Genomic DNA, 25,853 nt, shown 5'->3' on the forward strand with positions numbered 1-25,853 from the left:
TTTCTCAGCAAAAGATCTTTATCGATAATTCAAATTTCTTTTGCATTTGGGACTGAGCTGATATTTTGAAATATAATTTAAGAAGAAAAAATTCCTTTCAACTATTCAATTTCAAATTTATTTCAAATTTAGAAGTAACATTTTTCTATAGTATGAAAAAACTACTGAAAAGAACAATTGATATCAACTTTGATTAAAACAACTGATATTATTTTCTTTAAGATTAACTTTTAACATATTGGTACAAGCCAAATCTCCATGACACTACATATGTCCTAAACCATATGAATTAGATCATGCAGGTTTACATTTGCTTTAAAGCAAGTTATCAACTCTAATCTTAAAGAGAAAACTAATTCTTTTCTCAATTTATTTCCATTCTCTAACATTGATCCACATGTTAGTGAATTTTTGTAACCTTAAAAAGAATTTTTTTTATCATAAATTTCTTTGTAATATGGTGGCCAAACATTCTTTGGGCAACAACTTACTTGAAGGTTTATTTAATGAATTAATAGCAGATAAGGAGTTTCATAGATAATCAGAACAATATATCTATTTCTTCCAAGCACACTATGATGTCTGACTTTGATTTGTTCAGTTTTTTTACCAAATGACTTGAATGAAATAATAATGGAAGAATGGTCAAACACTGAAAATGTTGCAAGTGTTATCCAAAAATATCTCCAGAAGCTGAAGTCAAATCTGTTCAGAACTTTTTCTATTAAGTTTTGATTGGGATGATCACACAACAGACTAATTTGTTTGTGGAACAAAAGGGAAACAGTTAATTTTGTTTGTACATGTATTGATGAGATTCCTGCATGCCAAAGTTTGTTGTTTCTGAAAGGAGTAATCCAGTTTACCTGTAAATTTCATAAGAAATAAGTTACAAAAAAGGTAGAGGGAATTTTTTGTTTGTAATGTTTGTATAAATATGTCTCTAATTCTGCACATGCCCTGCAACATGAGTGTCAGAGGCACGAAGTACTCAGGATTGCGAGACTGTGTAAGAGAGAACCAAGATGCAAGTGCTGAGAAGTGTATACGGGATGATGAAGGCAAACTGACTATTGATAAAGAGAAAAAAAGTGCTGTGAAAGTGCTTTTATGAGAGTCTGTTAAATGTGGGAAATGCATGGGATGAAGAAGGATAGAGAAAGTGATTAAGGGCATGGAAAAGAGGAAAGACACAGGTCAATCGGGAATAGTTGCAGAGATGCTTCAAGTATCTGGTGAGGTAGAAAATATAATTATAAGCTGGATAGTTGATCAAGATATGCAAGGTGTCATGTCATATGATTGGTGTAGAAGTATCATTGTAAAGACACAAAAAACATTTAAACAAACAAACCCACTTTTAGTTTTGACACAATATTCAAGAAAAAATTAATTTTTCATAATAGCTGGGAAAAAGTTCAGAGAATATTTTAGTCCCTGTATAAGTTTGATATACATACACATAATATACATAAGCATATACTTAATGTACATAACACTACCATGAGATATATATATATATATATATATATATATATATATATATATATATATATATGAGACCAAGTTAGTAGCGGAGGTGGATGCACAGAGAGTATCACCACTAGAATACGAATAGCCTGGGCAAAGTTCAGAAAGCTCCTACCCCTACTGGCAACAAAAGGCCTCTCCCTCAGAGCAAAAGGTAGATTGTATGATGCATGTGTGCGAACTGCCATGCTTCACGGTAATGAAACATGGGCTGTGACTGCAGAAGACATGCGTAGACTTGAAAGAAATGAAGCTAGCATGATCCGCTGGATGTGTAGTGTCAGTGTGCACACAAAACAGAGTGTAAGTATCCTGAGAGAAATGCTGGATATAAGAAGCATCAGATGTGGTGTGCAAGAGCGACGCTTGCGATGGTATGGTCATGTGCTGCGGATGGATGAAGAGAGATGTGTGAAGAAGTGCCACTCCCAAACAGTTGAAGGTATCAGGAGGAGAGGTAGACCCAGGAAGACATGGGATGAGGTGGTCAAGCATGACCTCAGAGCATTGGGCCTCACTGAGGCAATGACGAAGGACCGAGATCTCTGGAGATATGCTGTGACTACAAAGACCCGGGCTGCTTTCTGCAGCAATTCTACATACCCCCTACCCATTCTAAGTACCCCGGATCCCCAAAGTACCCCGGATCCCCAAAGTACCCCGGATCCCCAAAGTACCCCGGATCCCCAAAGTACCCCGGATCCCCAAAGTACCCCGGATCCCCAAAGTACCCCGATCCCCAAAGTACCCCGGACCTCGTTGCCCCCGTGCCGCTGACACGTTAAAATGCTCGAACCGATCGTGACGATGCCGGACCCTCCGGCCCCTGTGCAGGTGGCACGTAAAAAGCACCCAATCCACTCACGGAGTGGTTGGCGTTAGGAAGGGCATCCAGCCGTAGAAACTCTGCCAGATTCAGACTGGAGCCTGGAGCGGCCCCTGGCTTCCCAGACCCGGTCAAACCGTCCAACCCGTGCTAGCGCGGAAAGCGGACGTTAAACGATGATGATGATGATGATGATGATATATGATAGATAGATACTACCAATTCTTAATATACATACACACTATCAATTCTTAGGCTAACAGCATCATTTCGTATAACCATGAGTAATAACAAGTAAAGAAGAGGATCTAAACAGTTAAATATACAAATAACATATTCTGAAAGGAAAATGAAATGTCAAAAGATTTAATAATCAATAATTGGAACTGCTATAATTCTTTTCTGGAACAGTAGATCTCAAAGTACATAAAGTTATAGATAATAAGTATATAAATATTAGGTTCAAAAACCCTTTTCGAGAGAACAAGTCAAAGGTTTCTTACATATTATTATTTATAGCTTTATGTGCTTTGAGGCCCACTATTCCAAAATTGAACTGTTATATTTAAAGGAAAGTTTTAAGTCATATCAATTTTAAAAGGGAAAAAACTGATATCCTTTTAGTTTGATTAATGTAATAAACATTTAAAATGATGAAGAATGATATATTAAATCTAGAAATGAAAAGCAAATCATGGCAATTTGCTATTTCTGGTATAGGTTTGTTGAATGTTATCTTGAAAACATTGAAGTTAAAAAGATTTCATCTATGTTTTGATATAAACTGAATCAAATGTTCTTAGAGTTTGTTTGAATCAAGAACTCAATGTCTGGACATCATTCACAGATGGAACAATTATAAATTTAATTTAACTGCATTATGAAATGAGCAATTATTGTGGTAATTGTCTCAAATAAAGAACCTTCTTTCTGTCTTGTTTTATTTAATGTCATTTACAATAGTATTTATATAAGACTGAGATCTTTGAGATAGTTTAACATATAGAAGAAAATAAGAAAACATGCATAGGAAACTTATTACCATTTATATAATTGACCAAGAAAAAGTAGCTGTGTGCCGAAGAAAATATATATAAAAAGGAAAAGCTCACAATAAAAAATAGAGCAAACAAATCCTACTTTGTTCTATCATGCTTCTTTATGTTTTGCTGTGCTGAATGTCTCAAATTACCTCAATCCTGATCAATCTTAATTCTGAGATCTAACTCCTGAGATCAGTCCTCCTCTCTTTCTACAGGCAGAATAATCTTCATCTATCTGATCACCTCAGAGCCAATGAAGTCGTGTCTCTCACATTACATTGGCTCATGTCTTTTATCAATGCTGCTTCCTCAGCACAAGTGTGGTCCACTTTTTCAGTTAATGTTCTACTCCCAACAGATTATACTTTATTACTCTCTAAGTTCAAAAGATCTATATCTAATGATTGTCTCATGACCATGTAACATCCCACTTTTTACATAAACTTCATAGAGTTTGTCTTTACACACACACAGATAGGAGCTTCCACCTCTTTTTTTCACTTCTGCAACCATACTTTCACTCAAACAGTGGGATCTATGACAGATGACAACCCATCATTGGCTACATTATTTAATGTAGCAGTTTTGTTTTTTGCTCTGGGATGTGATGAGGACTATTTGGCTGCTATTCCTAGCTGATGCAAATACCATGTAAAGCAGGCACGAGTAACCTCTTTTGAGAAGCAGACTAAATGGGATATGGCTCATCATCAGACAGGTTACGCTACTAAAAAATTTAAAGGTAATTTTTCATTAAGTGTGCCATTCAGAAGGTCCTGTGGGCTGCAGTTTACTCATGATTGACTTAGAGGCTCCAATATTGGCTCATGAAATCATTTTGTTTTTTTTACATTGTCTGCATTTTTTACAAATTAACATTATCCTCTGCTAATTTCAAGGAATTCACTTTAAACTTGGCCCATCAACAATTTCCAAAGACTTTTTGGTTTCGGAGAGCAGTGTTACACAAAATAATTGTGTTGAATGTAACACTCATCTACACTTATTAACTAAACAATAAACATATTTACAAAGCCTGATAGTTTCAAACTCACGGCAACGAGTCCTTTTTGACCTGAAGCTTTCTCCATTTCCATGACTGAATATGTTTAAAGTAACTTTAATAACCCTTTTTTTTTGGGTTGCACCAGCAGTACATTTTCACTTCCACTCATATTTCTCATAGTAATGCTTTTGCATCTCTTTCTTCACACTGTGACTAAGGACAGGATTGCCAATGATGCTTCAAACAATGATGCTTCTTAACCATTTTGAAACTAGCCTACCTGAGATACTGACTCTGGTTTTATGATAAAAACTTCTTGTTTTAAATTGATCTAAATTAAAACTTTCCAGATTTCATGTTAATTCATGTTCCCAACACCAAATGGACACGGTTATTTCATTAAATTTTTCATTAATCTTTAAAAATTAACTGAAACAAAGGCTGTGTATTTCAAGAGAAATATGGTAACAAATGGGTTAATGACAACCTGCTTTATAAAGTTTCCATTCTTACATGGCAGAATATCAACAAACCTCCTGCTCTGAGCTTCTTTTCACTCATAGTTGATTATTGTGTGCTTACTGATAAGGTAGGAATTCAGCTGGAAAAATCATACTTGTGCCACCATTGGAAATAGACCAAAGCGTTGTTAGAACAATTTGCTTTACAGTCCAATACTCTTACTACTGCTAATTTTTTAACTATGAAGTAGGAGGAATCTGATGGCAGGCATACAAAAACAAATAATGTTTTGAAGTCATAACATTGTCCGTAGTCCAGTACTTTAAACTCACAACTGCATTCAACAGAAGAAATTAAATAAAAATATCTACAGCAAAGAAAAACAGCCAGAGGCTGAGGAAACAAGTGAGTGCAGTCATCAACAAAACAATTTATAAATCTTGTAAAATAAAATATATTTATGTTGAGTAAAGTGTATTCTGGTCTTTCAGATGAGACTCTTTGAATAAAAAATATGTTGGATGACAACAAATAAAGCTGAGGATTTAAAAAAAAATCCATTTATTTCAAAGAAGAATACTGTTATCTTCATAGCAAATTCAACTTATAGGTCCCCCTATCATAATAAAGATCAACACAAACAGTACCCAATTTCCCAGCCTACAAGTCCTTTTTAATCTATTCTTTCCTCTTTGGATAAGAAAAAATCCCTTTAACCTTTAGCTAACACTTTTTTGCAAAGAATCCTCAGAACAGGTAATAAAATCCCCTTGGGTAAGAAATAAAGATTAAAAGTTTGAAAATTCTATCATATAGATATTATTTAAAATTATCTTTAAATTGGTTATACAGTAACAAAAATGTTAAAAAATAATGACATCTACTTAATATTAAGCAGCAAATTCATTTTAAAACAAATTTTGAGTAACAAGTGTAATACAGTAATCTTATGAACAATCTCAGTTATATTTTGTCACTAAAGAATTAAATGCGTAAAGAAAAAAATAACTTAAATTTTAATAATTATTCAGTCATCTAAAAAGTTAAGAAATAAAAATAAAATTTTCACAAGGAAATAGAAGTATGAACAGGAAAAAAAAATCAAATAAAAGCAATAAAAAATATAATTGTTATGCATCAAGAAAGACTGCAAGGGAGTGGATCTGCTTGGAACCATTTTACACCATGCAATATATCTTGTACTATGTGAAAAGTTCTAGAAAAAAGTCAGAAAAAGCAAAATGAATAAGCAAATTCACAAAGAAAAAGTGCAGAAGTAAATAGACTGAAGACATAATATTGAAAAACCATCTATCATGAATTGATTTCTAGTAATCAATCTCATCCAATAATTCCAAGGAAGTAAGAATAAAAGCTTGCAACAAAAAAGAGAGTGTGAAATAAAAGGTGTATTTTTTTTAAGGGGATCTAAGCATAAAGCAAACTATACACAGCATGGCCTTAAAATAAGGGAGATTTAAGTACCAGATTCGCTTGTGATGACGAGGCAAAAGTTCTCTTCGATGACGAGCTTTTTTACAGTTAACACAGTTACTGAAAAAAAAAGTAGTTAATCACATCAACTGAATTGTTTAAACTTCTAAACTTTTCATTGAAATAGAGACAGATCAAAAGAAATTAGAATGATGCTAGTTTATATACTAAAACCATTTTAAAAGTATATTAGCTAATTTTAACATAGAATTTAATATCAACATGAACAAAATTAATATTTTCTGCAAGAATCTATCAAGCTGTCATACTTTTAACATTAAAAAATTATTTGTGATTTATTTTCTATTTATTTCTTTGAATTTCCAAAATTGACAGTAACTGAAAGTATATTCTAAATCGGAATCTTGTCAGGGCTGTCTAGATTACAGGTCATATTTCCAAAATTCATAAAACAGGTGCCAGTTGTTTAACCCCCACATCAACCTTAATCTAGCAGACCTATGATCAAGCCAGTCAAGCTGTAACCAACCAGTCTATTTAGAGATATCTAGAACTTTTTAATTTTAAATTATCCAATGTCTTTCCCTTTCTGAGGTAACATGTGATTTTAGAGAAGTTGAGTAACTATGAAGAGGCTTCCTTGTTGGTTCAACTAAGTCAGGGCATGTATCAGTAAAAATTGCATCTTTCCTTACAAAATTTAGTTGCATAAAAACATAAATATTTATCATCTTATACAAAAATCTACTGTCCCAAATATCTATTAGTTTAGCATTCCAAAATTTCACATTATTTTATAAAAGAATGCATATCGTACTTCAAAAATTCTTTTAAATATAAATTGATATAACTAGATAAAAGATATAAACACTTTAAGTAAATAAAACATTTTTTTCCTAGATTAAAATCTGTACAGAAGAAAGTTTTAAAATCTCATATGTAGTATTAAAAATAAAAATTAGTTAAACTTGAAGTTTTCCACTGAATATATTTTTCAATGATTTACAGTAATTTTTCCATGCTGCACAACTGAATAATTCATCCCACTGAAATATTTTAGACATATTATTCAATTTGTTAAGATCAGAATAATTTATTTTCCAAAATTAAAATAGATTTTCAGTGGAGATATTAAAATTTACATATTTTCAATAAGTAAGCAAGTGTTTTAACTATTTAGCTATAATGCATGAACATTTCTCTCATTAGAAAAATCTTTTAATGAAAGAGCTAAATTGAAATTACACCATAACATATCCTAGAATATTATATTAACTAATCCTAAATCGCTATTCAAAATTACACCATATATAAAACTGTTTGTGCTTTATTAATTATCCATCAGTATGAATAATCAAACAATGGCTGTCAATTGTCTAGGTTAGAAAGATATGCAGCTCCCTATATATGCTAAGCTCCCACCATGTAGCAGAATTAGGTTAAGCCTGTAACAATAGACAAACTAATCCAATCAAAAGAATAATATTTAATAAATAGGTAAATGAGGAGATTTTCTGAAAGAAAATAGATTTTGCTGAGAAAAAAAATTTCTTTTTTTATCTTTACTGTAAATTTTTGTATAACAGGAAATATTTTCCGAGCAAAATTATTTTAAAAGCATATACAGGTGAAATCATGTTATAATGAATACCAGTAAAATGATTTCTTGTAATTAAATTTGTTTCAATTCCTGGCCATAAGTCTTTTGAAACAACACTCAGAAAGAGAGAGAGATTCATAATGACAAATATTTAATAGATTGAAGCAAAAATCAAGCTCCTAGTAACCAAAATTTGTTTTTATACAAAAATAAAAAAAAAATCCCCAAAAGCTAAATTTACTTTTGATATGACAATCCTGTTAAATCAGACATTAAAACAATTTAGAATATCAATTTGAACACAGACAATTTCAGTTTGAAGGTTAGAAGTCCAGTCATCTTAACAATGAGTCAAACACTATAATACAGACTTGTGTTAGGTGAGTGCTCTAAATACAAAGTTTTTTGTATTTGTGTTGCTATTTGCTAGTGTAGGTTACTGTCCAAAAATAGAAATATTGCAAAACCAAAACACAACAGCCCAATTAACTTTGTTCTTTGCATATGCAGTCAAAACATGCAAATTTCAACTTTCAGGTCAACATAGGATCAAAATTTATTTATCAATTTATCAAATATTACTAAAAGCAAAAGGATTTCAACTGTGATTATTTGGTCTCCTTTTTATGAAATCAGAAATTCTATTTTTGTTTTCTACATTATAACAACAACAGTTTCTATAAAAAAAAATAGAATGGTCACAGTTGAAAAACTGGAAAGAAAAATCTCTTGATTAAAAAAAAAAAGACTGGTCAGTTATGACTGGAATGCTTTTGTTCTTAGTTATGGTTATGGTTGCAAAATCTGAAAAAATTCTGATCCATTGAAATGAGACAGGATGGTTAATATTTTTTTTTTCATTAAAGTTTGGTAACTTGAATACATTCTAATTCTTTGCTGAGCTAAATGTTGAAATTTACATATGTAGGAAATGTGCAAAGAATGAAGCATTGTTACATTTTGCTTTTTTTTCATTTAACAAACTCATTATAATGAATTTTTTCATACCATATCAGTTTCAGTAGAATAGAATTTTACCTATAATTTCAAAATGTTCCTTTGTTGTTTTTGTTCATCCTCAAGTTAGCCTATGAAGTGCAGACTATTCAGACCCAAATTATCTAACATATTCTTTTCTTATTGGAGTGTAATATGAGGGTTTGTTTGCTATTTCTGGCAGTTTGTGCAGCTTTGTAGAAACTCTCTCACTGGTGACCCATTCTCCTATGTTATCCATCAGTAGGCTCTTTCCTCCAATGAATTTGGTGAAAGCATTGTTCTGAACATCAAAACTTTCAGCTGTGTCTGACATGCAAATATCCTATCAAAACTTCCTGTCTATGAGCCCCACTTGTCTCTTAGCTTTCTGTCAGAGTACACTATTGCTATGCTTGCTGATGGAGCTCTTTCTGACTCTCATCCTATCAAATCTGGAAGTCTACAGAATTTGATTTTGTTCTTACTACCTTCCTTCTATACATTGGTAACTTACCTGCTGTCACAACTAAAGTGATTTGAGGTGGTGGGTTGTACCTGGAGCTAAAGGCTCTGCTGCAATGTTTCCTTAATCAAATGTCATAATTAGGAAGAAGAGAAGAATAGCATAGTACAGGTGGTGGTAGGAGAGGGAATTATTGAGTGTGAACAGATCAAACATTTTCTCTATCTTCACAGGTGGTACATGGTACAGTGAATAGAAGTAGTGACAGAGAGATGAGAAAGGTATTGGTTAAGCAAGAAAGACAGCAAATAGTGACTTAGAAGATACTAATAAGTGAAAACCTAAAAGCAGAGATGAATATATATGTATATATATATATATATATATATAGATAGATAGATAGATAGATATATCCTAGTTTCCATTAATTCATTTCCAACTCTATTTCAACACAACTCTATGTCAAGCTTGCATGGGTGGTTCTGTTTTCTTCAGCACTGCATACCATAAACTGACATAGTCTTTTACCATCTCCTTCATGGGATCAGTCTTCAACACTTCATCCCAAGTCTTCTTGGGTCTCACTTTTCCACAGATTTCATGGACTTTCAGCTTTCTGCACTCTCCTTACACACCTGTCACTCTATACATGCATGTTTGTACAAGTACAGTCTCAAGCACACACTATTTTTTCTTGTACTCAGTTTTTTTCTCAGATAATTTGTACTCTAAAGTTCATGCACACTGATATCAGATACTCAGCAAAGCATGCCTATTTCATTTCTTTCAAGTTTTTACAAGTCTTCTGTATTCAATACTCAAGTTTCACTTATGAAGCTTTGCATTTTGCACACAAACTTTGAGGGAGAAACCTTTTGTTGCCAGCATAGGTAATAGCTTCCTTAATTTCTTTTGCCTTGTTCTTATTCTGGCTACATTTTCTGAATGGCCAACCTGCTGGCTAATTTGATCCTTTAAGAAACAAAAGTTATCAATTATTATAAGGGGGGGGGGGGCATCTGGACATTTGAAAAACATTATTACTCAAATTCTCTCAATATTGAGTATAGTAATTCCTTTTATTGTATCAGGTCCTGTCTTCCATTGAACTTACTAAAAGATTTTTGTTCTTACTTTAAAGCCCTTCAATATAATTTTCTGTTTCTATTTCTAAAAATCCTGTTCCAAATTTTTACAGTCTGTTATAAAAGAATTATCATATAGGAGATAGCTAGAACTGAGCTTATGAACTACCAGCATGCTAAATTAATCATTAAGCTCATTGCTCACAACACCCCTATACATGGCTTGTACAGCTCTCACAAGCCAATCATGATATCACAAGATATCAGAAAAGGGGCACTTAACTGAGGATATACAAGGGCTGCAAAGAAATGATATAAGCATGCTCTACTGGTTGTTTAATATTGGTGTGCATGAGCAATGGAACAAAATTAAGCTGAGGTGAAAAACTAGGAATCTGATGTATGTATGAGAGCAGACAGAGCTGATATGGATGTGATGTATATAGTGTATAAAGACAGTTGAATAAAGAAGATATCCAAGTGGAAGGAGTTTGCAGAAAAGAAAGCTGGTGAAGCCATGAGAAGTGGTGGTGAAAACTGACCTCAAGAGACTGAGCCTTATAAAGGAGATGACAAAAAATAACAAATGGTATGATGCAGTGTGAGAGGAAGCTCCTTCAACCCACACAAGCATGGACATATACACACACATACACACTTTCTATGAAACTCTTTGCTACGAATAAATTAATATTAACATTGTGGAAAAGAAAAAAAGAAAATAGAATAAATAAAGAGAAAACAAAAAAAATGTAGAGAATGAAAATTTATTGACAGCTATGCCAAATTTAGCAGACATAAGCATTAACTCGCTGGAAGGAAATAAATTGAAGTGGTGTGCACAGTATTTTTAGTCTACTGCATGTCACCTTTATCATTACTTCTTCAAAAGCAAATTATTCTGGAAAAAGAAAACTAAATTTTACAGGAGTGATTGAATATACTATTAGGATTCCTATGAAGTAAATTAAATTCCTACTTATTTTAAATTAGTCTACACTATGTGACCATTCTGTAAGCAAAGAGTGAAGAATAAACATTCTAGCTTCTCATATCAAAAGATTTCAATTGAGTTTTATGTTATTCTGTATTAAAAATCCATATTAATTCAAAATGAAAATCAAAATGGTAAATTCAAATTCTTACATATGTCCTCTAGTGTGAGATGGGATGTCGGCTTCTGATTGAGACTCTAACTCTTCTCCTTCACCAAAATCTTCATAGTTATCCTCATCAGTTATGTCATGACGACTAAAATATACATTAAAAGAATTGCATCAAAATTTGAATTTAGCCTTCATTAAAATCCTAATTTAATTTGGTATTCTGTAATACAATATTCAACCAATTTATAAATAACAGTATTATCAAATTTGATCTCATGATACAATAAATTACTGCCATATTGATCATTTCAATAAGTTACTAGTTCATGTTGCATAAAACTTCTGACAGCATTTTTTTTTCTTTCTTCTCGATATCAGAAGAAATACATAAAATCTAACAACCTGATTAATAGATGTCTTAGGAAAAAAACAATTATGCACAAATAAAAGATCAATAACAGCTTTTGTCATCAACTACTGAAAATAAATCAGTTCACTATTTGAACAACTTATCCAAGCTAGAACTTGTCTCATAATGGATTATACAAAACTTTGGAAATATAATTACAATATTACTAAACTTTTTTATCAAGTTATGTAAATCGTGTAAAATAACTAAATTCTTATGAATATTACAATTGGCAGAATTGCTAGCACTGGACAAAATACTTTGCAATATTTAGTTACATCCATTCTGAGTTCAATTCCTGCCAGAGTGCATTCTAACTTCCCTTCCTCTCAGGTTTATGAAATAAGCACCAATCAAGAAATGGTGTTGATTTAATAGACTGTATCCACTCCAACAATTGTGTAGTCAAAAATAGTGTAATCGTTATTGTAGCAAGTATTGTAATACAGCAGAGAGTTTGCAGTCAGGTTTAATTCTCATTGATGTACTACACGTTAATGCGCAGTTGAAACTAGAGGTCGTATGTATGCTAATGCTCAAAAGTGAACATCCAACATTTTTGCTATTCCAAATTTTGTATAACACTAATATATTTTAAGATAAATTTGGATTCTTCATCAGCACTTCACTAAATACACAAACACTTAAGAAATGAACCAAAGAGGAGGAGCCTATAAATGGTTGCATGACCCACTTGAAATAGCAGTCACATTTTCCTCAAATTACATCCTATTATAGACACACTGGATAATGAATTCTAAGATTCAGAGCTGAGAAAAAAAAAAGAAAAAAAAAGATGAGATCACAGTTGGAACGCCCTTGATCACAGGTCTGTTCAGTGGCAGTTCACAACAGAGAGGAATGAATTATTTGATAACGATTGGTTTTATCTTCTTTCCTAATAAATCTGACAAAATAAGTACCTGTTATATATTGGTTCACAATCTAAAACTACTCTTTCTACAAAAGAAAACAAAATCGTATGATTTAATAAGAGGGAAAGATAGCAGACATTAGACTTTAGTAGTGTCTCTGAGACTGAAAGAGAAAACGGAAGATACCTCAACCCACAGATTATCCTCAGACTAGAGACCTGGTGAAAACACTTACAATAGAGCAAACTTCACTAAAGGCACCCAAGATAGCTTTTAAAATGTCTACAGTGTACTTTGTCATGGTATGGATAGCTGTAAACAACTTAGAGTTGCTAAAGATATCTTCTTAAAAATAATCCTACTGACAATAATCAAAATCGTCACTGATAAAGCAGTTATACCTGTAAATACAACTAACAGGTTAAGCAGAAGTTTTGCTTTCTAGTTCTGTACTCCAAATTCAGTAGTGTTCACCCTGGTTATTTAGAATAAGCACACCATACCCCAGTATATCATAAGAGCAGATTAAATCAGTTAGTATTAGGAAGTGCATTTAGCTGTTAAAAACTCCCTGAGAGAGTCCCAACTCATGTTAGCAAGGGGCAGGAGCTTTATAATTGTCCTTCTATGCCAGCATGAAAAGACAGGGAGGAAAAACGATGTTCATTAATATAATGTGCATCACAACTGGTAATGGCCATCAGCATTAAGTCCATTCCCTTCAACACTCAAAAACTTAGATATGAAAAATAATTTAAAATTACTTGCATAACAGAATTGAATTCAAATGTAAACAAGTGATACTCAAAAGTTCATAACATTTAAAAGAGAAAAAATAATCAGAATTCATTTACCTATTTTCAGTTACTTCAGATGATCGGCCGCTGATAAAACTATCTCTGTCATCTTCTGAAGCCACTTGTAATTGTACATCAAAACTGCCAACAGGAGTTGGAAAAAATTCAGTATTCAGTGAAGTGCATGCATCTTCATCTGTATTGATATCATATTCAGCATAAGTATTTGTACTGGTCTCTGAAGATTCAGCGTTTTTCTAAAATGTAAAATATTTTTATAATCCTAAAATTATGGAAATATATTTCATTCTCAAAATTGCTTTTTTTGCTTTAAAAATAAAATATATAGAAAACAATATAATAATTAACAAAATTTCAGCTGTATTAAGATGTTAATTTTTTAAACCTTTTCAGAAACTAAACTACTCACCTCACATAAATATATATAAAAAAAAAAAACAGTTTAATTTAACAGTAAAACCATAGATAAATATATGTACTCTTTATTACTAATAACTGGGTGAGAATAAAGTTTTATTTACATGCAACAGAAATTATGACATAGGTAATCAAAGATCAGCAAAATGTATCAGATGATTTAAGAATACAATTGACTAATGTTTATAATTCACTGCCATGACTAACATTTTTAGAGTTCTATCTGCACAACTTCCTTGCAGAACATTCCTTGCTTTGCAAGAAGTGGTCATTTTGACAGTATCAACACTAACAATTTTTTTAAAATCATGTATAGCAAGTGGTTTTCCCATTTTGAACATCTTATTTGTTAGTGATAAACTAACTCAGAAACAGATAAGCAGTTTAGTGACTTTCAGTTCAGAGTTAAAATCAAATCAAAAATGTGGTTTCACTTTCCACTCCCCAGAATCAGGAGCATGTCACTGATCTGGTCTCCCAATAATTTCTTGTCACAGGAGAATGCTTGCTCCATAATTTCTTTTGAAATTAGATTATATTGGTATCCAACAAGGAAGAAAGAAAACCACTCCAGTGAAGACAAATCAAATGTACAAGAAAAATCATGAAATTATTAAACACAAGACAAATATTCTCCATAACTTTCTTTATTCTCTAACAGTTTTATGCATTAAAAAAACCCCAAAAATCTCAATTTTTAATTTTAAAAATATCATCACAATTCTACACAAAATATTTCTAGAAGTTCACTGTTAACATATATCATTACCTATAAAGAAAAAAACAAAAGCAAAACTAGACATTCAGGAAAATAATCATGCATTTTGCTTTCTTCTGAGAGAAGTAAAAATAAATTTGTATCTATTAGCTTTGAAATTACTAATGCAGATTAATATTTAAAACCATGTCTTTTTTAAGTAATTAATCATAATGTAACTAAAACCTGTATCGCGAACATTTTAGAAATGTTTCAAATCATCAATATATAAAAATTATGAATATATAGGTATTGAACTATGAAAAGTTATAAACACCTCTACTTCATTTGATGATTTATTCACTTACAAAAAAAAAAATGAATTATATTTCACTGGAATTAATTAACTAGTGATTCAACTTTCATATAAATTATAACTGACTGATTATTTCGAAAAATTTGTCAAAAAATCTAAACCTCAGTAAAAATCCAGGAGTCAATTATTGTTGAAATATATGAAAGTAATCATTAGTTTTTCATACAGGTTTTAGTTGAAATGATTTGCTTTTCTCAAACACAGAATGTACCATAACAATATAGATTTAAAAAGAATATTTTATCGCATTAGGTATAATTTGCAATAGAAGTGTATAGGGAAGAAATTGATGTGTATTGCATTAAGCAGAATTGTTTTGCATTTTGTTTATTGGAAGATAAATAATAAAAAAAAAAAATCAACTGAATTTCATTTCTACAATATACTAAAGTAAAATATTCTTTACAATAATTTCCTAAACAAAATCATGCAAAATAACAACAGGATACTGCATTCTTTCTTAAGCACAGCTGCATTTTTATAAGAGAGGGATAGACGCCATTTGAAATCACACCAATACAATGGTATGATTTCAATTGCCTTTATTTCTCTCTTAAACTTATTTTATCATTCCCAAACAAGGTTGAAAGACAAAGCTGACCCTGGTGGGATTTGAGAATACAACTCAAAAGAGAGACTGCTGGTAGGTGGATTCCCTTTTGAATTTGACGATGAGCAGTCAATTGATCAATTAATTGAATGCTCATCATGGAATTAAGATGTAAGTGGAGGGGATTCCTCACACACATAACCGTAATGTAATTCTGGGGTTAAATCAATGCAACACAATGTCACATGGTTGGACCTTTGAATTACAGCCACAATAGGAAGATGTGGGAGAAGAAGAACATTCCCAGCACTGGACTAAAAGTATGAAAGCAAAGTTGACTTCGGTGGGATTTTAATTCAGAGAGCAAAGGGCCAGAATGAATACCACAAGGCATTCTATCAAGCATTCTAACGACTCTATCAATTCTCCACCTCAGACAAAACTATATACTGTATGTCAATTACATCAGCATAAGATACTCCCAATGTATTTACATTATTATAGGTGTATTAACAATCATTCAAAATACACATGAGAATAGAATAAAGCAAAATACATATTAATTTCAAAATTTTTTTTAAAGTGGGTTGTTAATGCAATATTATTTTTAGTGCTTAAGTTTACAGGAAATTATTTGCCATTTAGGACTAAATCTAACATTATATAATCATTTGTTCAAATTACAATTAGTAAAAGAAAGAACAGCTGTTTGAAAATGTTAAGAACATTGCCATTAAAAAATAAAGAAAAAAGGAAAATCGAAAAGAGAAAGTGGGGGGGGGGGGGGGAGTGCAACTACAATCAGTTCATTAGTGAAAAAATCATTCTTTTCTTGAACAAGTGAAAAGTTCTGCTGCAATGATTTGGAATTACATCTCTTTCCATTTTGGAATATCCACTGACTGCATGGCTATAGCAATAATAACAGTTGCAACGGTGTATTTCTGGAATAATTTAATGATATACTCCATTCTGAGTTGAAATGTAATATCTTCTGTCTTGACAATTAGTAAATACTTCTCCCTGAGTATAGATGCAACATTCAGAAAATGTGCATAAGAAAATTGTTTCATTAAATTTGTATTGCACTATCAAATAATAATTTCGTAAAATCCAGAAAATGAAGTCAATAAATCGATATTTAATCACAGATTATTTCTCCATGTATTTTTACAAACAAAATTTAGATAGTTCCGGAGCAAATTCAGAGTGAATGCAAGTGTATCTTTTATCCAAAGTAACTCTTCCAATTCCACTTCAATGTAATGAATTAATTAACAATTAAAAGAAGTGGTTTTCATAAACTATTCATTGAACGAATATGGCAGCAAACACAGTTTCAGTTTCTTTTAACACGTGAACTTCCTTATAAACAAAATCATTAGATGATGTAATCCAACTGATTTGAAAGTTTGTGTCTTATTTACTTACTGGGGATTGATCAACTAATCTAATTTGATATTAGAAATAATCCATCAAAAGGTCATATTAATTAGAATTCATCAATAAACAACCAAATATTACTGATGAGTGAAAGTGCATGGCTCAGTGGTTAGAGCATAGAGCTTACGATCGTGAGGTTGTGAGTTTGATTCTCAGACTAGGCTGTGTGGTGTGTTCTTGAGCAAGACACTTTATTTCACGTTGCTCCAGTTAACTCAGCTGTAGAAATGAGTTGCGACATCACTGGTGCCAAGCTGTATCGGTTCCTTTGCCTTTCCCTTGGATAACATCAATGGTATGGAGAGGGGAGGCTGGTATGCCTGGGCAACTGCTAGCCTTCCACAAACAACATTGTCTGGACTTGTGCCTCAGAGGGTAACTTTCTAGATGCAGTCCCATGGTCATTCATGACCGAAGGGGGTCTCCTATCCTATCCTATTACTGATGATTTATATTCACGAGGCTTATCAGTTTCTACATGAAGACATTATTTAAGGCTACAAACTATAAAATAAAGGCTCTTTCTCAAACAAATTTTCAGTATATTTAAATATATCAAGTACACCAAATAAATAATAAAAAAAAAAAAATCAGATTCAAAATAACTTGATAAAAGGTATTTTTAAATATAAAACTAACAACCTGTTAGTTTGTTAAGCAGAAGTATATTTTCCAATGGGAGAATGACAACTGGCATACTCAATACATTATGCTAAAAGTGCTGACAGCATTTTGTGTCTTGCAGAAGCAGCATTTTGTGTGTTTACATCTTGAGTTCAAATGTCGCTGAGGATGCTTTTGCTTTTTACCCTTTCAGGGTTCATGAAATAAGAACCAGTCAAGTACTGAAGTCGGTATAATCAACTAACACCCTCCTCCAAAATTTCAGGCCTTGTACAAATAATTGAAAGGATTATACAAGAAGGGCTTATTTTATAAAGAAATGTAGAATTAAGAAAATAAAAAAAACAGAAAAAGACAAAACCAACAAGATAGTTTAATTCCTCATAGCCAGCTTTATATCCCCCCCCCTCACCTCTGTCATTCTCCTGCCTCTGATACAACAAAAAATTATGGTGACAAAATAACTGGATTAAGTTCTATCCAGTTCTATGGATTTGTTACATTTGAAATATATTTAAAAATATATACGTAAAGAAATATCCAGGACTTACTTTCCAGCTCAGTAAACTGGAAACTGTAATTCAGTAAAGTGAAAAATGCCTTCTGCTTGGTCACAAACAAAATCCAAAAGAATTTGTTGTTTCACAATTATTAATCAACTTCATACTATATTTGGGGACATAAGTAAATGTAGGAATACATGTTGTGTATACATATGAATATGTGTGCTACTACTGCTGCTGCCATCGCCACTACTATCGTCATCATCATCATTTAAGATACATCTTCCGTACAGGCATGAATTCAACAATTTCAGATCTGATAAAAGAGAGGACTGCACTGAGCTCTTATGTCTGCTTTGGCATGGTTCCTTTGGCTGGATGCCCTTCCTAACATCAACCATTTTACAGTGTTCCAGATGGTTTTTCATGGCACCAGCACTTGTGAAGCCACCATCTTGATTCACAAAATTATGAAATACTCTTCAACTGAGTGTAAGTAGAGAGGGAAGGGGGCATTATGCTAAGTACTGAGAGGTTAAAGTATAATAGAGGGATCAAAAGTAGCACTTTTTGTTTTTGCCGAAGAGGATCATAGCTACCTTGCATTATATAAAGGGTAGGTGGTAGCAAGTGGGATGGAGCTGGAAAGAAAGTAAAAGATGGTGGTAATGAGGTGTCAGGGCATACCCTTAAGGTACAAGAAGATGAATAAAAGAGAGAGCTGGTAAAGAAGATCTGAAAAGGTGGATGGGTAAAGTTTACAAGTGAGGGAGGAGAGTGAGAGATGGTTAGAAATGGGATTAGAGGAGAAATGGTGAGCAAGGGTGGAAATGTTGCCAAGGTGATAATAGAAGTACAGAAAGGGTGAAGAGCAGCAGAATAAATCTGTAGACAGGGTAAGGATAAGAAAGAAAAAGATTACAGGTTTGGTGAGTGGGTGGATAAAAGATGTATAAGCATGGGGAGAGAGAGAGAGAGAGAGAGATGTTGAGTGATAGAGATGGAGGAGGTCAGAGTTATGTAAGGGTGAATATGAGTGGTGAACAAAGGTGGGATGTGGTCAATGAATTAGAGGTGAAAGGTGAATGCATGATGAGGGTGGCTGTTAGCAGAAATTGAAATGGTGTTAAGAATGAAGTATGTCTGCCAAAGAGGTTGTAGCTCAGGGGAGAGGGAGATATAACTACTAGTACAGAAAGGGTGCTCAGTGGAAAATAAAAGTGGTGAGTGACAATGTTGATGACGAGGGATGGGTGTTTAAAAGGAAGTGATTCTAGGGAGATAACTTGTGGCAGAGAAGGTAAAATGGAATGTTTAGTTCATTACAACAGAATAATAGAGTGATTGTGGGATGAAAGAGTGGTGGGGAAGGTTTGACAGGAACAAATAGGGTGCAGAGCCCGGTTTTATGTATACTTAATACTTTTAGAACCATAGTGGTGAGCATAGCATATTACCAATCATCTTGGTCATTAAAATCTACTCCATGAGACTCAAATGTCTTACAATTGGCCTTCCCTACCTCATCTCATGTCTTCCTAGGTAGTTTTCTTTCCCAGGTTCCATCCACATTAAATGATTTGCATTTCTTTATACAGCTGACCTCATCCACATAACCACATAGTCTTCTTTCTTGCACACCACATCTGATTCCGCTTATGTCCAGTCTTTCTCCCAACACACGTGTACTCCATCATTCACGCATACTGACAATGCACATCTAGCAGAGTATGCTTGCTTTATTTCTTTCTAGTCTTTAGTTTGTAAGCAACTATCATACAGATTGACTTTCACCCTGAGAGAGAAGCCTTCTGTTATCAACAATGGTAATAGCTCTCTGAACTTTCTCTCGCCAGGCTATTATACTCTCAGAGCATCCGCCTTCACTGCTAATTATGTCAGATAGCAGATGGATCTTATTGGCAATTTGATAATATCTATTTCCTGTGTGTGTTTTAGTGTTTATTGCTCCAGCACATAAGCTCATACAAAGTCTACTAAATCTGTTAAACTGCCTATGATTCTCTACACCTTGTGTGTCCTTAGCTTGAGGAGAATAGAACCCTGCCAGTTTTCTTGCTTACGTAAATTTGGTCTTTGCTAAGTCAACTAATATAAATGAAATCATTTGAAATAAATATTTATGTATAGCACATTAATGAATCTTACATAAATATTATATAAATAACAAAGGAAGTTATTATCTAAATTTAGTACATTAGGATTAAATGTTTTTAATTTTCTCTCCATTACATACTTCCATAGGAACTAAGCATTCAAAAATGTCCAGTTTGAATCTATATTTTTCTTAAATATTAGCTTCACTGCCATCTACTTTGGCAAACTTGATAAACAGCAAAGTTGATAGTCCTTTAACCTCAGGCTAGACTTCACTGAGATGACATGCTACTAATAGCAGCAGAAGTAATTCTCTTTATATAACATTAGTCCAGTTATATAATGCAATGAAAATCAAAATAATTCAAATCTATTTTCACAGTGCTTATGTAGGATCTAGATTTGTCTGAATACTCAGACTAAGAAAACAACCTGTAAGCCATACAAAAGTTGAGTAACAGACTATTTAGCAGATGTTTATATGCTTTCTTTTGATTCATATTCCAACAAAAATATTTGTTTATTTTTATTGCTTTCAGTCATTTGAGTGTAGCCGTGCAGGGACCATTTGGTAAGGAGGATGAAAGAAAAACAAAACAGCACACAAAACACAACATGAACCAACAACAAACATAGAAAAAAAGTTAAGAATTGGAAAACTAAACACTTTTGATACACAGAATTATAATGTCAACAATGCTGAAACTAAACTAGCAATGCATTGTGCACAATTGCAGCTCAGAAGAAATAAATTCCCTCTCCAAAAGTCCAGATCTATTTTGGAAGAATTACATTTATAATATCCATCTACCTAACAACATCACTAAAGAGGGAACCTCAACATGGTCACTCGAGTTACAAAAGATAGCAGCTAAATCTCCCTTAATCACATACTGCATAATACAACCCTAGATACACTGTATCTAAAAAAAATGAGATGGTAGAAGTTGGAATGTTTTTGTTTATTTTATCATACATCTAATCAAAATCAACATGAGACACCAACATAAATTATAAGAAAGGATTTTTGAAGAATGTTTTAACTTGAACCACTACTGATTCTAATAGCTGAAATTATTTAGTTTCAAAGAAGATAAAAGGAGAATAAATAGTTATTGAGTTCAAGACCTGAATTTGTATATATTTACATAATTAACAAAAGCTCAAGCATCGACCATGGTACATTGCAATCATCATCATTCACAAATTAAAAGCTATTGGAAAAGCAACACTGACTTAATATTTAAAAGGAAATATAGTCTTTTAACCAATTATTTCATGGTATATCATCAACAATTTTACAGGTACTACTAATATCTTTGATGTTAACTGCAGGAAGTTCAATAGCAGAACAGCTTAAGCATCTAGAATATAAACACTCTGTTATATCTTCTTCTGTTATGAAAAACAAATTAGTATGGTAACCGAGTATTTTAAGTACTTTTATTATTTGACTAGAACATTAACTCTTTAGCATTCAGATTACTCTGTCAAATGCCTATTTGCATCGTCTTGAATTAATCATGCATTATCTCATAGCTTTGCAATTTTGATGATGTGATTGCTTATTTTTAGAATGATATTGTATGTTCAAACCAGCCAGATCTGGCTAGTTTGAACATAAAACAGGTACGACATCTGGGCTGGATAAGGCTGGTTTAAATGTAAAAGGGTTAAGTAATTTTAGAAATATTATTTTGATAATTGTTATTTAATTTAACTTACTTCAAAATTCAATTCATCATCAGACACATCTGACCAACTCCTTTTTATAAGATTGTTACCTAAAAGAATAAGAAATGAAACCTTCAACTTTATCCTTGAAACACAAATTTACCAAATTATTTGATAAAATTATAACGTAAACATTTTGTAGTTTGTAAAAGATTACACAGCAGCTCTATCTTCAGTTTGTTTGGAGGTATATAGCCTCTCAAATTTTCAATAAAATTTACCTAGTATGAGAGGAGGAAGAAAGAGGACAAGCTCACAACTGTGTACATGTATGTGCACAATAGTGAGTTAGCTCTCTCTCTCTCTCTCTCTGTTTGCACACATGTGTATTTAGGAGTGCATGTGTGTGTGTGTGTGTGTGTGTGTAAGTTGTTTTGTTCTTCCAAAAATATATGGAAAACAATGTACATTTAAACAGTAGATTTGTAGTGTTTTAACTTATTTCTAAATAAGGGTCTATCCATATATTTTCTGAACAATAACAATTACTAGTTATTCAATATTAACAATTTCTAGACATTCAACGTTTATTTAATGTAGGAAGGTATATACTGTTCACATACTACTGTTCTATGTTATCTTTTTTGCTATATATGTACAGTAATGTATTGCTCCTTTACTTTTGACAAATGGCAAAAGTAAAATATTGGAGCTTTGTTTATTTTTCAATGCTTACTTTTGATTTTATATTAAAAAAAAGATAATAATCAAATGGTTTTATCCCTATCATTCTTCTCTATCCAGTTATCATGCGTGCATTAGAGAAGTGTACATAGTCCATTTTGTGAGGACTGTACATCTGAACAATATATAAACATTCAAATATTTACAACTCTCATGAGAAACTAAATTTGCACAAAATATCGATTGGCCTTCTTAAAATTTTCTTCTTCCTCTCTGCTGCAGCTTTTGACAGGTTTTTAACAATTGCTTTATATTACACAGTAACTTATAATTTCATATTGAAACTACTATATAGAGGGTTTTATTTGAGGATTTTTTTTTTTTTTTTCAGTTGTAGTTTTACCAAATTTCTATATGCTACAGTTTTCAGGGATGGAGGTGGTGGTGGGGCGGTGCTATTCTTAGTTTTAGTTCTTTACTAATATCTTGATATTTTGCTAGATATATGGTTCAATAAACCTCTGTGTTTCATGATTGTTTTTAATATCGACAAATTAATTAAAGATGTGTGTGGTCATTCTAATACATATTTAATAACATAACAGGTTCTGAAGATGTATAATGAAGTAAGGTGTAGAGGAGTTTTAATGCAGATAACTTTAGTGCAGGTGAGAGAGAGAGAGAGAGAGAGAGAATGTGTGTGTGTGTATGTGATTTCCATTGGCTGAGCTAATATGTCGTTCTAGTAAGTAGAGATTTATTACTGGCTTATTTTTCTTCATATGATATTCTGTCTTGAATAGTCACCAGTTCTTTTCTGTTTGTCCTTTGCAAACATTTATTTCACCAAATGCAAATTTAACATCATTTGTGAATTCTGATGACAAACACAGATGAGCACTGCATCCTTCAAAACTTCCATGCTTCCTGAGACCCGCCAACACTACACCTGATTTTCTCCCCTCCATACACACGCAAGCATCTATCTGACTCCTGCATTGTTCGCTTTCCAGACATTTGTACATTACTGCATGTACTCTGACAAGTTGTGGTGCACCTGAGCACTGTATACAATAATTTCATTAAAAAGGAAAAACATTGAAGAAAGTACTGAACTTATTGTTTGATTACAGAGCTGCCTCTTGAATGGTATTTTAACGATTCAAGTTTTAAACAGTACTTCTCAATGCTTCAAAATACAGCAGCACACATATGATCATTAATTAAAGATGTGTGTGGTCATTCTAATACATATTTAATAACATAACAGGTTCTCTCTCTCTTTCTCCTCCTCCTCCTCTTGTTTTTCCTCTCAGCACACCTGTTTCTTTCCTCTTTCTTGTATCTCTCTCTCTCTTCCTCTCACTTTTTCTTTCTTCTCTCTTTCTCTCTGTCACTAATCTTTTCGCTTCTGACACAAGTTCCCCTCCTCAAATGCTCCTGCCCCTCTCACAATTCCTTGTCTTGCGAGTTACTTGGTGATGCGGCCAGTGCTGGTGCCATGTTAAAAGCATTCTGTTCACATTGTAAAGTGGTTGGCATTTGGAAGGGCATCCAGCTGTAAAAATCATGCCAAAACTAACCTTGCCTTTGTTAGTGCCTTGTAAAAAGCACTGAGTCCACTCTGCAGAGTGGTTGGTGTTAGGAAGGGCATCCAGTCATAAAAACCCTGCCAAAACAGGCACAGTAGCTTAGGGTAGTTTTTCTACTTGGCCAACTCCTGTGAACCATCCTGCCCATGCATGCATGGAAGACGAACATTAAATGATGATGATAATAATGATAGTGTTGATGTGCATGTTATTAATGCAATCAGTTGTCTGCCAGACCACAAGGGCTTCATGGAGAATACTTAATTAGCTCAGGTTTTATTGTATGAAGTACAGGAAAGAAATCACCATTAGAAGGGACACTAGTCTCAATAGAGTATAACATTCAGGCAATGAATAAAAAGAATGTTTTCTTGGAGGGTAACTGAAGGAAAGTGTATCTTCATCTGAAGAATAGTCTGTTGCTCAAATAACTCCTTGTAGAGAATAGGATGATTGTATTCCAAGATGAATGAAGTCAATGTTAGCCAACAGCATTCACACAGTGGTATTGAAACTTTAAGCATGTGGTTCTGAAGCAAATTTCTTAGTAACACAGCCATGCCTGCACTTATATATATTATACACACATGCTTTTCTTTGACTAATTTTTTCCTTCTCTCCAGACCTTTCATCTCTCCTCTTTCTGATGAAGAGCCATGCTTGAAATGTTACTTCTCCACTCTTTTTCCATCTTGAACTGAGTGTTAACATAATACTTTCACTGTGTATGTCCTTTTGACTTTTGTTGTTTTTGCTTTTATTTTTGATTTGCCTTATATATATATATATATATATATGTTGATAAAAAGGTAAGACAACAAAAGAAAGAAAGAGACCTTGATATTATGTAAATAGAGGAATTTATCTGTAAATATAATATGTGACAATTATTCGGTAGCCATGATAAATATATCCATGGTAATTAAGAGCTTAATAATACATCATAAACCAATATTAAAAGCTGCAAAAATCCCTTACCTTGTAATGATAATATCCGTTGTACACCTTGACAGAAGTCACTAAAGTTAATTTTGCCCTTTTTCTCAGGATCTAAGAATTGAATAATTCCATGTAATTCCTGAAAAATATAATTTTGTATATACTAATTCAGTGAAAAAATACTTTATTATTATTATTATTATTATTATTATTTAATTTATTTAAATTATTCTGAGTAAATGAAGCAATGTCAATTGTCTCAAAAGACTTGACTAATTTCAAATGTTGATAATGTTGTAATATTTGAAACAGAAAAAGAACAGTTTGACAGTGAACCAGATAAAGAGTGTTGATATGCATAGTTAGGAAGGTCTGGATGTATATACAAGCTATTTTGTTCCAAACATAAGCTGTATGCCAAATTGGGAAACATTGTAGAAAAAAATGTACAAAAAGACAGATACACTTTCAAGGATACCAATAAGTTTAATACATTCCTAATTAATAAAAAAAAAAACCCATCACACTTGCATTACATTTTGTTATTCTATTAATAATCTACAATAATACTTCCCTGGGT

At 32.6% G+C, this 25,853-nt stretch overlaps 1 protein-coding gene across 8 annotated transcripts in view; it reads right to left on the reverse strand.

Moving 5' to 3' along the window:
• LOC115212813 (rab11 family-interacting protein 4A-like) overlaps positions 1 to 25,853 on the reverse strand; it is a 114,924-nt gene that overhangs the window by 48,790 nt on the left and 40,281 nt on the right. For 7 of the 8 annotated variants that reach the window (XM_036504297.1, XM_029781543.2, XM_036504295.1 and 4 more), the window contains exons 2-6: positions 25,313 to 25,412; positions 22,110 to 22,168; positions 13,693 to 13,892; positions 11,595 to 11,699; positions 6,353 to 6,421 (exon numbers count right to left, since the gene is read on the reverse strand). In XM_036504297.1, the coding sequence (XP_036360190.1) occupies positions 6,353 to 6,421; positions 11,595 to 11,699; positions 13,693 to 13,892; positions 22,110 to 22,168; positions 25,313 to 25,412 (533 nt within the window). The remainder of the gene's footprint in view (positions 1 to 6,352; positions 6,422 to 11,594; positions 11,700 to 13,692; positions 13,893 to 22,109; positions 22,169 to 25,312; positions 25,413 to 25,853) is intronic. The other variant, XM_036504298.1, reaches the window with a different exon arrangement.

This window comes from Octopus sinensis, linkage group LG6 (assembly GCF_006345805.1).
Source record: "Octopus sinensis linkage group LG6, ASM634580v1, whole genome shotgun sequence".
In the NCBI taxonomy this organism is placed as follows: domain Eukaryota; kingdom Metazoa; phylum Mollusca; class Cephalopoda; order Octopoda; family Octopodidae; genus Octopus; species Octopus sinensis.